General features: G+C 36.6%; 1 protein-coding gene across 6 annotated transcripts in view; it reads right to left on the bottom strand.

Moving 5' to 3' along the window:
* Positions 1 to 15,461, bottom strand: part of ADAMTS6 (ADAM metallopeptidase with thrombospondin type 1 motif 6) — a 143,224-nt gene that overhangs the window by 72,276 nt on the left and 55,487 nt on the right. For all 6 annotated transcript variants that reach the window (XM_009559583.2, XM_054054768.1, XM_054054767.1 and 3 more), the window contains 3 exons: positions 13,840 to 13,883; positions 9,170 to 9,275; positions 3,193 to 3,339 (listed from right to left, as the gene is read on the bottom strand). In XM_009559583.2, coding sequence (XP_009557878.1) covers positions 3,193 to 3,339; positions 9,170 to 9,275; positions 13,840 to 13,883 — 297 coding nt within the window. The remainder of the gene's footprint in view (positions 1 to 3,192; positions 3,340 to 9,169; positions 9,276 to 13,839; positions 13,884 to 15,461) is intronic.

Genomic DNA, 15,461 nt, shown 5'->3' on the forward strand with positions numbered 1-15,461 from the left:
TTGATCCCATTGTCTTCTACCTTTCTTTTTAGACATAGCTACATGAATCATAAACCAGCTTATTCATACTTTACAGAAAAACACTCTTGCCTTCTTGTGTGTAGTCCACGAGGTCCTGTCCCAACTGTTTTCCCATTCTTGAGCACAAATGAAAAGAAAGGGGCAAAATCTAATCTACCTGGAGTAAACATCTGGTGACACAGATGACAACATCTTAAGGCTTTGCATCTAAAGCTTTAAATCAGCATTTTCCTCATCTGTTCCTATGTTATGAAAGAGTATTATAAAAAAGCAGAATCATTTTTCCTGTCTGGATGCAGACTGTTCTGCTCTTCCAGAAGCAGTGAGGGAACCGCTACCACATGAAACTCACTGTTTTTCATTCCTTCTTGATCATTGATTATTACAGAAAAATATCGTTTCTTAAAGCTGTTGTGCCTTAAGTAAAGGTGTGAATGGGTAAAAAGAGGCAATCTAGGCTCCTGACAGCAATCCTTCAGGTACCTGTGTAGCTTTCTCAACAGCTTGCTACCATCACTGAGGAGATGACATGAATGGCTGTGGAAAAAATAGAAACTGAAAGAAAAAACCTCTGCAGTTTTCAAGACTATTCTACTTAATGAAATAATAAAACAATTACTTTAAGAAAAAAAACTACAAATTAATTTATAGGGCACTAGAACCACAGACAGTAAGACACATAGATCTATGATGAACAGATCATTATTTGAGAAATCTGGCATTCTTTAAAACAGTTGTGAAATTAGTAGATGAAGGAGAAGCTATTTTTGGCTCTTAATAAGTTATTCAACACAGTATTCTATACAATTGGAAAATCTACTCATAATTGCAATGCGTAAAATAATGTTTATGAAAGGTGGCTTTGAAAAAAAATAACATCTACATTCCAGGTTACAAAAATACAGCTATAATATTATAAAAGATATTTTATTTTTGGAGCTGCTATGTGTAGGTTTTTTGGGTTTTAGCTCAAATATCACCTCATATCTTCACTAATTATTTTTTAATGAAATTCACAGGTGGTAGTAATTCAAGCAGATGTGCCAACACTAGCAATAATTGAGAAGTATCTCAAAAAAACTGAAGAGATTAGAACTAAGGGAACAGATTCACTAGAGGACTATTCTGGCTTTATGCTAATAGAGCTACAATTTCACTGGCATCCCACAGACCTAAAAATGAACCTGGACACTTAACTGGACTTGTTGACAATAAACAATAAAATAAATAAAAACACAAAGGAGAGGAGGCACAAGCTAAATGCTTTTAACTGGCAGTAAAAACTTGAAAGATCACTGCATGCATATTATATAAAGAAACAAGAAAGTCTGTCCAGGCTGGAATTTAAAATTGTGCAGGAACATTATGAACAAATGTTCAGCTCTACAGCATTTGTAGCATAACACATGACACAGAATTTGATCATGTTTCTCTCCCTAACCCCATAATACGAAACGACTTCCTGTCTGTTGAATTATGTCTTCCTCAATATGCAACTTATCGTCAGGACAATTACAGGATCAAAACGGAGTTCAGCAGAGAGCAACAAATAGAAGTAAATGAGATAGAAAATAGTAGAACTGTAACGGTAAGACACAAATCCTGAAATTCTACAAGAAAATACCTGCACTGTAAGCTAACCATCAGACCTACTAGCTGTGAAATAATATGTCGGAAGAGATGCAAAAGCTGTATTCTTTGTCATAGGTAAAACTATGCTGCATGATGTACTAGAAAGACCACTGTCAGGAACAGTGTTGAATTAACAGAAATTAAACGCGGTGACAAAACTAACCTGTCTTTTTTATATATAATTGTAATGTTAAGTGAATACATGAATCTCTCTCTCTCCTGGGAAAATTAATTTATATTGCAAGAAACCTGTATCACACATACGTATAAGGATGACTTGTTCTTTGTGCTTTAGTTTAGACAGTCATCTTAAACTCTCAGTACATAAAACTGTTTAAGTGCACAGTTCAATGGGGTGATACATAATGCCTTAACCTGATACAGTAACTGAAGAGAAAGGTTTTTTCCCCTCTGAATAGCAACCAACATTAAACAGCTGTCTGCTCACTAACTTCCAAATGCCTCTTCAGATCAATTCAGTGACCCTCTACATCGTGTGGGAATGAACCAACACATTTGAACCAACCTAAAGAAAATTTATCAGTCTGGATGGGTGCCTTCAGGTAAGATTCAGAATATAGCATCTTGTTTTGAAGTCAGACCCCTGAAAGAAGAGGAAAATCTCATTTTGTTCTTAGTCTCATGGTTGGACCACCTGACTAGTGTAAGTCCACCTCCTAAAATACAGTTAGTGATTGAATTATTGAACAATCTTTAATTCCTGAAGAAATGGTTGCACTGATGACCCTGAATCTACCAACCAACTCCCATTTGTTCCCATAAAGCCCACCTTAAGCCATTTATAAAAATCCCGTCATTAATTTGTTCTCAGTTAATTCATAGTTCTGTGTTTGCCTTCCACAATTTAAAATGCATACAAGTGCTTCATCATGCATCATATATACCAATGCACACATTAGTATGAGCACATTTTTCTGACTAACATATTTTGACTGTTTAAATTTTTTCATACAGAAGTAAAATTTCAGGTAGGAATCCACTTTGGGATTAAAATCACCACAGAAGTATAGGTTAGCACAATTTTAAGGTATTAAGATAAATATCTATGCCATCCTCTCCTACAATATTTATATTTTTACCAGTGGCACCAAAGAACATGGATAAAAACCTACAAGACTGCATGAAAAAAAAAAAAGAAAATGAAATGTATAAGGGTCAAGTTACAATCTCTTCATTAGATTCCTCAGCGTTATGCAAGGATTTAAAAAAATACTTCCTATCATTCACAGACAAATTCCATCCTTCTCTACTTCTTATCCCCAGATTAATGAAATAACAAGATATGATCAGCTCATCAGAATGTTTGAAGAGATTAAAAACAAGAACTGTAATGCAGGAATGGAGCAGAAACATTTGCCACTACATAGAAATGTGCTCTACAAAATAAAAATCCTAAGTGACTATATTTCTGTTTGTTCAAAAAATGTAAACCATTAGAACAGATCACTGTGTCTCTACTATTCATCCTGAAAGGCATCAATTTTTTGAAAAATCATGATTTTTCTTGAGATTACTTACTCTAAAAAACTGGTGATGTAATCCCGACTGCAGGCTGACCAAGAGAAAGGGTTGGTGTTTGCTGTAATGTGAGCTGCCATTAGCTTTGCTGCTTCATGACCTTTGGTCCCACAGGAATTTCCAATTCCATCATGATTCATACCAAAACTGACCAAAAGAGGAGAAAAGAAACAGCCCGTTATTTTTGTACAGCATCAAACACCTCTTAAAATTTAATGTTACCTTTACCAAAATCATGTTGGACCTGAAAGAACAGAGGTGGTACAGAAGAACTCTTGTGGAGCATCAGGATCAGTGAAGCTCTGTTTAGTTTATTCAGATCTCAGAATACCACACAAATCTTTTTAAGAAAAATTAACAATATTATTGAAAGATAAATATGGACCATTCGGTTCTTATTTGGTATTGTACCTTGATAAGGAATATACATTGTGGCACTTGGATTAGTAAACACAGACAGACAGAGAATAGGTGATGCTGCTGTAACAGGACAATACTGGTACACAGCAGCCAACAATAATTCAAGCAGATCATAGGTTTTGCAATTCACAGGGCCATGCTGTATGAACTCTCTCGCTCTGTATCCACTCACAGAGTGACTTAGAGCGATTCTATTACAGCTCTGCTTTGTCATGGAACCTTGGAACGCAGATGACTGAAAATCAACAGAAAATACAGTTAGAAACCTCTGGGAGGCACCCAGCAACAGAGATTTCCCAGCAACGAATTAACTAACTTTCAACAAAGATGATAGGACTCTGGAAAAATAATTATGGCAAAAGAATCCTTATGTTTTAGAAATCCTGTGCTACTGAAACACACTCTTGGAGCTATAGCCTTTAAACATCACCATCAAATTAAAACCGGGAGTAAATTCACAGATCATCTGTTTGCAAAACTTTCACTACAGACTACCTTTAGTCAAATTACTACTGTTATTCCAACAATCAACAGCTGATTAGCTGAGATAAATGAAGCACCTGAACAGAATACACACTTTTCTAAAACTCCATTTTCTTAGTTTACCTTTGATTAATTTCCATTTAATCACTTTAGGAGAAAAGCATACTTCTTTCGATATTAACCTTGGGTCAAAATTATTCCTTCTTCCTAAACATGGCACAAGGCTTACAAAATCAGAAGAACAGGTAGTGGGACACATAGGAACCTCCCTGATCACGAGATAGAGAAGTAGGTAAAGAGAATACAAAAACTGAGCTGCTGCATACCCAGAGCAGCAAAGCTGTCACTTCTGGATGTATCATACAAAGAGATCAGGTTTTGGAGCCTTATGTATTACAAGAGCTAACAAAGCTGACTCCCAGATTTCTTACCCATCATTCAGAAACATATCTGTCTTGAGGCACTCTGGTTTGATTTTCTAGAAACTTTAAGGACTGACTTCCGGAAGTTACAAATGGTGATATAGGCTGACCACTTATCTACTGACAATACTGCTTTATATGACTCTGTGCCCCTTTCTTTACCGAAAACAGTGATAGTGGTTTTATATTAATCTGAACATACTGCTGCAGAATGTGGTATAAAAATGCAAGACCTTCATCTTACTCTGAGTTTCAATACACTGGGTGGGTACTGTTTCACCTCTTCAGCTAATATTAACAATCTACAAGCACAAGGTATAGTTAACCATTCTTCCCAAGCCCCACTAATGACACGCATATAAGAAAAGGAACATCAGTGAATGATGGATGTTTCCTATAGGCTGGGGAAGGACTTCATCATCAAAAATGTATCATTTCCTTGCCTATGGAATACCTACTCTGGAGCAATGCCTGCAAGTGCTTAGCTCAGCGTGTGGCATCACATACATGCAGAAAGCCTCATGCTGTATTACACAAGGGAAAGGTCTGACTGACACCTTAGGTTATTTTATATACGTATATTATTGCATATATTATGGTGGTATTCGAGGCCATTCGAGGATGGTTGAGGCTTTGAGCCACCTGATCTAGTTAAGGGTGCTCCTGCCGATGGCAGCAGGGTTGTAAGTGGATGATCTTTAAGGTCACTTCCAACCCAAACCATTCTGGTTCTATGCTCATCAAATGAAGTATACCATTAGTATAGGAAAAAACACAGCTTTAAAAACAACTTATTTGAACAATATATGTATTATAATGAAACCTTCATGCCAGTGTTAACTAATATGATTAGTCTTCAATATAAATATATATTTTGGGAGGGAAGAATTTAGATGTTCAATGCAACAAACTGAACCAGAATTTTAAAATGAAAAATATACTTCATTGACACAGTTGTCAAGTGCCACCATCTCCTAGAATTCTACTTCAAATAGAAATATTCCCTTTTAAATTCCTTCCATATAATTTCTTAAAGTAGAAAAATTTAGTTTGTAATAATATATATATTGGACTCCTTTACAGATATGGGCATTTGAGTATACGGGAAAGAGCTGAAATGGATCATGCTTACTACAGCAGATATCCAGCTCATCCATAGTTAGTGTATTCCATTTGTCAAAGAAATTACAGACTTCAACTTGATTAGAAATGAAATTTTTATCTTTTGAGTGTATAAAAAAAATTTAAAAATTAAACTTTGTAGTTTAGTACCTGTCCTTCTACCAGCTCTTCTTGTGAAAAAAGAGGATGTTGCTGGCAGTGGTATGCCTGACAAAAAGCATTTCTGTAAATGAAAACTGTGATTCCTGAAGCACACTGGCACTCAATGCCTTTTCATGAGCTGATGGCATTCTCATTTTTTATAAATATTCATTCACTTAATTCATCTATTCCCTTCCAAGAAGACCATTCTACTTGCCCCTGCTTCTGATTTAAGAGGTAATTTATCATTAGGCACAGGTAATTTTTTCGGATGCTTGGAAAGGGGTTTTGCCATTACTGTTGTCTGTTTCCAAATATGATACTGGCAGCACACCATTTCAGCTTACTAATTTGCACTCCTATGGACTCTATGGAAGCTAGAACTTCCTCCAGTGCCACAGCCTGTTAGTTAGACACACTGCTCTCACAATATTTATGGACAATGAAGGAAAGGGCAGGAAAGGGTCATGAAGTGCACCAGTGATGAATACTTAACAAAATTCTAAATCCCTACTACAGTGAGAAGATGCAAGGCATGCTTGAACAAGTATTGTCCCATTATGTATAAGACCTAAAGGGTAAATTATAATTTGCTTGTAAAAAATACCAATTTATTAGATATCATTTTTTTCATGAACTTTGTATTCATTTTTTGTAGTATACTGTCCTCATTCTCATAATTATAAAATGCCATTTAAATCTATATATGTATTTCATAAAGCTTAGAATGTCTATTTACAGTCTACATTGAAAAAACATGAAAACTGTCAGCTTCCCTATCTCTGTAAATGCTACCAAAGCTTTAAACTGCCTTTTTAAGTGATGTTAAAACATGTACAAGAAGAGAAAAAAGGAAGAACAAGCACGTCTCATTCAACAAAAAGTGCATGAGTGTGAACATGAACTACTATTAAAGAATAAAAGATTTTTTTTTCTTACAATAAAAGAGCTATGAGCTACATATAACAAAGTGCAAGTTCAGTGTGGACATACATGGTAATTTTCTCATATGCGGTAACTATTCTCATGTCCACTAGCAGTGAAATATTTGTCAATATATAGGATGTTATTCTATATTTGTGAAAAACATAAAATCTTCATATTTTATGGTTTTATAGTAATAGAAAATCAGCACTTTTTCTTTATTTTTTTTAACCATATTTCCCGTACCACATTACAGGAGAAAGTTCTCCTCTTTCTATGTAGGCCTCCATGTATTTCTAGCCAATGTTACAAAAGTACTGGTTCTAGCTTCATAACAGCAGGCAAATTATAACACATCCTTAAACAACATTACGAATAAAAGAAACATTATTTTATAAGTGTGGGCTTGAAAAATCAATTTATTTTAATTTAGGATCCCAAACATTGGTACATTGCACTGACACCGCACTGTTAACATCAAGGGAGGAATCAAGGTTAACTAACTTCACTTTCTGTTTCCATGTCTTAATGTGAATTTTAATCTTAACTGCTGATTTCCTGCATTTGGACATCATTATATGTTTTGGAGCATCCCTAATCCTTTACTCTGACATAACGCAGAATTTAAAACATTGACTTTAGTGAAACATATTAGTGAAACATATTACTTCCCTGTAAAACTTGGGAAACAAACCAATTGCATAATGGTTGCTTTATAACAAGCATACCTGCTACAAAATTAAATGTAATTTTCGTACACTTCTATAATAACACTTATGTTTCAAGATTTTTCGTCCACATGTTCTTCCCAGCCTTTACTGAAGGTATCTACATGGCATGTTCATTTTTAATACCAATGTTGCAGCGCAACTTTCTTTAATCACTGTGCATTGAATAAAAGCTAATGGAATATGATTTTTACTTCCTTTCCAAACCAGCATTTGATGTGTCATGCCAACTACAGCATGAGGTGAAAGCCTCAAGGAGCTGGTATTTCAGAATTTTAAAAGACCTTACATATAAGAACCCAAAAGACCTGGGATGTAGAGAACACAGATATTTAAAAAATTCCTGTGATCACAGGATGTTATCACTATATTGTTTTTCTCAGATTCTAACCAAAGTCTAAGCTCTCCAAATCAATTCTTGTTATCATGCCAGCTTTGCATGATAAAATACTGCATATGTTTAAACTTTTTTCATGTATCTACGGAATTGCCTGCATAAAACATGCACAACATATGGATTAGAATAAGACAACTTATTGGAAGGTTGTTTTTCTTGTTAAATGTGACAAATTCACAGCAAGGTAACCTATGAATATAAGAGATGTTACTAGCAAAAGTTTGAGAAATATGAGTGATTTGGAGAGCTCTTCGTTCAACAGTGGAAATATATTTTCCTTTACCCTATCTTTTTCAGCTCATGGAAGTGACGGAAAAGAAGGAAGGAAATTAAGATGAGGAGAATTACTTGTGTTTTAAATTATTTTTGATCGTATATTATACAATTGCTTTTGGATTCTAAAATTAATTTATGTCAGTGCAACTACAGTGTTTTTTTCATACCTAATATAATTGAGATCATACTTGTCCAGTGATTATCTTGCATGATAGGTGGGCTGGAAATAAGTGTTTAATTCCAACTCCTTTATTTTTTGATCAGCAGATTGATGGCTTCCATTTCAGTCTGCATTGGAACTTTTAGCAGCTGGATCAGCTAATGATTGGAAAACATGTCATCCATAACTCAGTGCTGGTCAACCAGGTAAACAAAGATGGAAACCTCTTGATAAAAGAAAGTGCCTAGTCTTTTTAAGAGTCACTAAAATGTACTATCAATGCTGCCTTTTGAGGGAAGACTTGAAATATTTCCAGATCAAGATTTTATCTGTTACACAACATCATGCTCTTTGAAATGAAACCCTGATGCTTATAATGTAAAAGGTGATGCTATGACTGCTCTATGGCTGTTACATATCATGCTTGAGTGAAAGATGACTAAAAGGTATGAATACTCACAACAGAATCAATGTTTTTATGAAAACAGTTTTAATCATATTTGAGACAAATTAACAAAAAGCAAAAAATTACCTTTTAACCACTTTTGTTTCATACAGAAAAGTAGACAAATGTAAGGGCGGGCAGGGAGGGAAGACATTTCCAGAGCAAAATATTTTAAAATATGAAACACAGTAGGAAGGTTGTGAGCCAAATCTGAGAAGCACAGATTTGACTGCAATCTGAAATCAAAGGGTAAACAATGAGTCTTCAGTTCTAAATTTAAAACCCTTGGTAATATATACTAAATAGAATGTACTGCCATTCATGAATACTATATACAGAAACATGGAGCACCAGAATAGAAATGGTACAGCCACACAGGGAAAAAAAATAAATCTGTTATTAAGCTAATATTAAAAAGGTGATATAGTAAAACATATTCTTTTTTTTAAACTCACTCACTTGTGACCAATCTCATGTGCAATGGTAAAAGCTGAACCTAGGCCAATATCTTCATTAATGCTGCAGCTCCTTTCAGGCTCACACATTCCAGCCACAGAGGCCAAGCCTGAATAAACAGAAGGAGACACAAAGGGTCATGCCAAGGTGTTTCAGTCTTAAAAGCCCTAGTTATAAATGCCTGGATTCTTTTTAATAACCTCTATGCACAGAAGGAGCAGTTGGCAAAAGGTTAACTTTCTAGTCATTTGCAAAATCACTGGGGGGAATTTCACTTCACCGGCTAGACATTAATATTTTTTGAACTGCAGTCAGTGCTGGAAAATGTCTAGACTAGGGGTTAGATTTATAAATTTTACTTCTGGTAACTTGGGACCACCTAGTAACTTGAGCCAGGAGAGGGAATTCAAGAAAGCATTTCTATTTTAACATTCTTCAGCCTGAAGAAAGCAAAATGTATCCACATTATTTTTCTAAAGAAATCTGTTTAAGTTTAGTGGGTTCATAAAAACACACAAGCAACTTTTTTAGCTATGAAAAGCCCCTCATGGTACGTCAGAAAAATTTAAGAAAAAAAAACCCAAAAAACAGAACGGAATGCATCAATGAAGAGAGGAGACACTAACAACAAGCATTCATTTAACCATGGAAGTCTTGCTATCACCCATCATCTTCTGGAATTAAAAACTTACTGTATTACAAATGCTTTTAAAAACTTACTTTGGAGAAAGAAAGCCACTGGCACTTAGAGAATATGGTTCTTCCACATTCTTCAGGAATAGCTTATGACACATGTACTGCAGTCATAATTTAACCCCATTAGAGAAAGCTCTAAACATTGGATTTACTTAATGTGTTCCTCCCTAAAGAAGCACTAATCCTTTCTTTAAGGAAATTACCTACTCAGTTAACTACACTGTAACACAACAATGACCAGAAAAAGTTTAACTTCTTAAACTTTGGGGATGGAAGGTTGGGGGATGGAAGGAATAGGGCAGGGAGTGGGGAAGAGAGAAACTGTACCTAGGCACTTCAAATTATTCTATATGGACTAACAGTAGGCAAGCAGTAACATAAATGCCTCCACGCTGTGTCCACATTAGCAAGTAATTTGGAGATGTAGGAGTGGGTCAGCAGAATGAAGCACTGATATTGAGTCTCCTCACACATCTTGTGATTGAGAGCAGCCATGCAAAGAAGGGCTTGGGGGTGCTGGTCAAAAAGAAGCTCAACGTGAGCCAGCAGTGTGCGCTCGCAGCCCAGAAGGCCAACCGTGTTCTGGGCTGCATCAAAAGAAGCGTGGCCAGCAGGGCGAGGGGAGGGGATTCTGCCCCTCTATTCCTCTCTTGTGACACCTCATCTGGACTACTGTGTCCAGTTCTGGAATCCTCAATGTAAAAAGGATACGGAGCTGTTGGAAGGGGTCCAGAGGAGGGCTACAAAGATAATCAGAGGGCTGGAGCACCTTCCCTACAAGGACAGGCTGAGAGAGCTGGGATTGTTGTGCCTGGAGAAGAGAAGGATCCAAGGAGATCTTATAGCGACCTCCCAGTACCTGAAGGGGGACTACAGGAAAGCTGGGGAGGGGCTATTCACAAAGGCTTGCAGTGACAGGATGAGGGGTAACGGATATAAACTGGAGACGGGCAGATTTAGACTGGACATTAGGAAGAATTTCTTCACTATGAAAGTGGTGAGACACTGGCACAGGTTGCCCAGGGAAGCTGTGGCTGCCCCATCCCTGGAGGTGTTCAAGGCCAGGTTGGATGGGGCCTTGGGCAGCCTGATTTAGTGGGATGTCCCTGTCCATGGCAGGGGGGTTGGAACTAGTTGATCTTTAAGGTCCCTTCCAACCCTAACTAGTTTATGAATCTCTCTTTGTACGTGGGTTGGACATTCTATTTTGGACTAGCTTAATCCCAAAGGCTAAACATATTCACTATAAGTGTGGTTCAAAGCCTTCTAAAGGGAAAAAAATATTACCATATATCTTGAGAATACAGCCCATGTAGTGATTTAGACCCTAACATCTCCAATAGGCACATATGGAGCATTTGAGGAGTACATGTTCTGATGTAGTTTTCTGCAAAACAAATCCAGTTTGCACACACCAGAACTACTCTAATAACCAAACTGACGTGGGCAAAAGGTGACAGTATGTGTCTGTAGGACATGAATCATAACAGTTAGTACAGCCATAAACAAGTTGTCAGCATAGGGTAGGACCCTAGGAGGACAGGATATCAGAAGAAAGGAAGACTATACACAGAGAAAAACCTGTATATTTTTTGCAGTATGCAGCCTGTAAAAAATACAATAATTGCTGCTCACCTATGCTATTTTAATTGAGTAGAATATTCTAAAGACAATTTGGCAATACTTCTATAACAGCTGTCACATTCCCCTGCAAAGTCCACCACATTCGAGCGATAAAATCATCTCCATCTTCAAATCTTAAAACTGAGAACTCAGTTCAATGACTTCCAGGACCAGATTAAGATAACTCCATATGATGGTTGCAGAAAGTGACAGAGATAGTCAAGAACTCAGTCTATAGCACAAATTTAAAAAAGGAGTTGTCCTTCACTGGAGCCAGACATGCTGCAAAGACATCTGAGGTTGATCTTTCTAAGAGGTTCCATGAAAAATTCCCTGGTTTAGGAAAACTGGGATAGGAGAGAGATGCCGTATGAAAATCTTTCCTTCTGTTTCTTCCTAGAGCATCAACGACTTGGGTTTCTTTTGACCTTTTGAGATCTCTCTGAGACTTTTGCTCACAGGCTCGTTAAGTACATGCTTAACTGTAGTTACTGGAGGTCAGTGGGACTTAGGCATATTAAATGCCTTGCAAAAGAGGGCCACAGGGCCTTGTCTCTTCCCCAATTCAATGCCTATAAGGCAAATAAATTGTCATGGTTGTGTTGCCAAGGGTCCTGTAACACTGAGTTGGAACCTATTCCATATGTGATTTTTATTTAAAAAAAATAAAAAATCAAGCCTTTTGTTTAATAAAACATTTGCCAAAGTCTATCCTGTGTTATGCTGAAGCAGAATTTGCCTTAATGCCAAAGTCTGATACAGTAAGTACTAGCACACTAATGATCTGTATTAAAAATATCACATACAAATATCAAATAGTTCATGCGTGAATATATGCTCTTTCAAACTTTCTTCTTTTAACACTCACAGAGACAAATTTATGACAATCCACATAGCCAGTCTCTCCAGTTCTGCCTCCTTCACACAGATGTCAAAGAAATTCAGTTACATTTAGAAATCCATCAACATAATTTGCCTATTACAAACACATGCTGTGGATACCATTTATATTTACAGCAGGCAAAATTCTGGCACCTCTCCCCATGTAAATTATATCCCCATGCCAGAAGTGTCCTTCTGACATGTGTGGAACTTCTAGATAAATTAATATGAGCAAAGGCTATCAAAGCATACAGTAATACAGGGAAAGACAAAGCAAATACAAGTGTGAGCTCTGATTGAGAAAAGTAATAATAATTTGGACAAGACAAATTAGAATTTTATCTTTAATTACTTCTGAGAAAGAGCCTTATGAAAGCATGTATATTGAAAAAAATCATAGAATAGTAGAATGGTTTGGGTTGAAAAGGACCTTAAAGATCATCTAGTTCCAGCCCCTCTGCCATGGGCAGGGATACCTCCCACTAGATCAGGCTGCTCAAGGCCCATCCAACGTGGTCCTGAACATTTCCAGGGAAGGAACATATCTACAACTTCCCTGAGCAACCTGTGCCAGTGTCTCATCACTCTCACTGTGAAAAATTTCTTCCTAATCTCTAATCTACATGTTCCTCCTTCCAATTCACAGCCATTCCCCCTCATGCTATCACTACATGGCCTTCTAAAAAGTCCCTCCCGAGCTTTCTTGTAGCACCTTCAGGTACTGGAAGGTCACTAAAAGTTCTCCCTGGAGCCTTCTGTTTTCCAGGCTGAACAAGTCTTTGAATAATGTTTTTTTTTTTCTACATTAAAGCACTATTAGAGTTGACTATACTACAGTAAATAACTTTCATTGACAATGTAAGTATAGAGAGAACAACAGCTCTCCATGCTGCACCTAAGGTTGTGATGTGTGTTTCTCCATTGTAAAAGCATTCTTTTAAGGAGTTTTAATGTTACTACAATTTATAACACTATGGTGTTTTGCTCTGACTCTCCAAAAGGAACAATCTAAAGCTGTACTCCCTATGTAAAACAAAGCACAGTCTAAACTTCAAAATCAAAAACCTCCTCAAAGATGGGTTATCAGGAGGCGGGATTCAAGGGGAGAGAGGGAGATGTTGGCTTGGGTTCTAACTTTCCTGAGGTCTTTTACTTGTATTTTTTTAACTAGATCATGGAGACAGGTTAAATGGAAATAAAAAGCAAGTTCTCTTCTCTAAGAAGTAAGTTTTAGTCATCTGCTAGGTTTTAACAGAACTACAGCTGCCAGAGAAGAAATACACAGCAGCAGCTCCATTTAAACTTCCAGCAATGTATCAAAGCCCAAAACCACTGACTACCTTTCATTGTTCATGTCTATAAAACTGCAAAATTTTGAAAGCATCAACTTAAAAACATGTAAATCAGTCAATATTTGAGTGTAAAGCAAGAAAACAGCAAATAGAAGCTGAAATTTCTCTTTATACTCTTACCCAGTGTTCCACAAGGCTTGTTTTTGTAAGTGCAGATATCATACCTGTTAGGGAGAAAAAAGTAGATAAAATGTGTCAGAATCAAATTTGTAAGATATTTTGTATATTAATCACATATCTATATCATAGTTCAAGTTGTCAGACCACAATCAGCTTAATTATATGCAGCCAGCTGGTGCTGGGATTTTCTACACTCTGATGTAAACCACAAGCTGCAGTACACTCAAGCCGCTGGCCTCAGGCCAGTGGGACACCTGCCAGTAAGAAAAAAATGGTTGAAACGGATCTTTGCAATCACCACCTCCATAAAGCAGTCTACCATGCTGTTACAAAATTAAACAGCAGCATGTCTATAGAATGCTACTGATTCAAAACACTTAGCGTCTACTTTTTGAACATAACTGGAATCCTCTTACAGTCTCACATTCACAAACTAAACAATATTAATTGTAACTCCTACTACTCAAACTTTTAGTCTAATTAAAGACTATAACTCTCAATTATAACACCATTATATATGCAAAAAAAAATCTTACGAACTGCCATTGTACTTCCCTTCTCATTATCTACAATGATTATATGTGTTTTATAATATACTGTACTTACAGTATGCAACAAGATAAAATTAAAAATATTTTTTGCGAAAAGCAAAAAAGTGTCTTTAAATAGAATTTTCATTCTTTTATATACAACCATAGAATCATAGAGTGGTCTGGGTTGAAAGGGACCTTAAAGATCACCAAGTTCCAACTCTTTGGAACTGCTCCAGGGACACCTTTCACTGCAGCAGGTTGCTCAAAGCCCCATCCAACCTGCCCTTGAACACCTTCAGGGATGGGGCATTCACTACTTCCCTGGCCATCCTCTTCCAGTGCCTCACCACCCCCAGAGCAAAAACTTTCTTCCTAGTATCTAATCCAAATCTACCTCTTTTCTGCCTTCAGATACAGAAGCTCAATGAGTTTTTGTGTAGCTAATATGTAAATATTTAGAGCTGAAAATGGTATTAAAATGTTTTTTTACAGCATGGCTAGTAATAATAGCAGTGGTCATGCAGCAGTTAATTCATTAATTACACTTTCATACTTCAAATATGCAATCATATGATATGACTAGTGACATGAGAACACTTCTACAAAGCCTTTGATTTTCAAGGATTTACACCAATTTCCTTGCAGCACATTTCAGAATAATTTCTATTCTTTTGAATGGTGAGTGAAAACAAAGATTAAAAGCTACTGTGTTTATGCTTTAATTTTTAACCAGACAGTTACTTAATTTAAGGCCACCAGACATTTGTGTTAAAAGTAATCTAAGAACAGTTATCATGTAGAAGTCTGACCAAGAGATACATATTGTCCAGTGCTAAAAGAGTTAAGGTCTGTCTGTAAGCCAAATCCATGGACAAATGGACAAAAGAACAAAGCCTAAAACTTGTAACAAATCCAGTAAACTCCCTATGCATGTAGACTGCTGTGACCACATGGAATTCCTGTGATTTTTAAAGGTCCTGAGTGGAGAGCAGTTTGTGGGATTAAGCTCTAATTTTGAACCCAAACGTTCATCTGCATTGATCTCACCAAGGTGAATCAAACTCTGCCATTCTATATGCACATACAGCT

Source organism: Cuculus canorus, chromosome Z (genome assembly GCF_017976375.1).
Source record: "Cuculus canorus isolate bCucCan1 chromosome Z, bCucCan1.pri, whole genome shotgun sequence".
NCBI classification, from domain to species: Eukaryota; Metazoa; Chordata; class Aves; order Cuculiformes; family Cuculidae; genus Cuculus; species Cuculus canorus.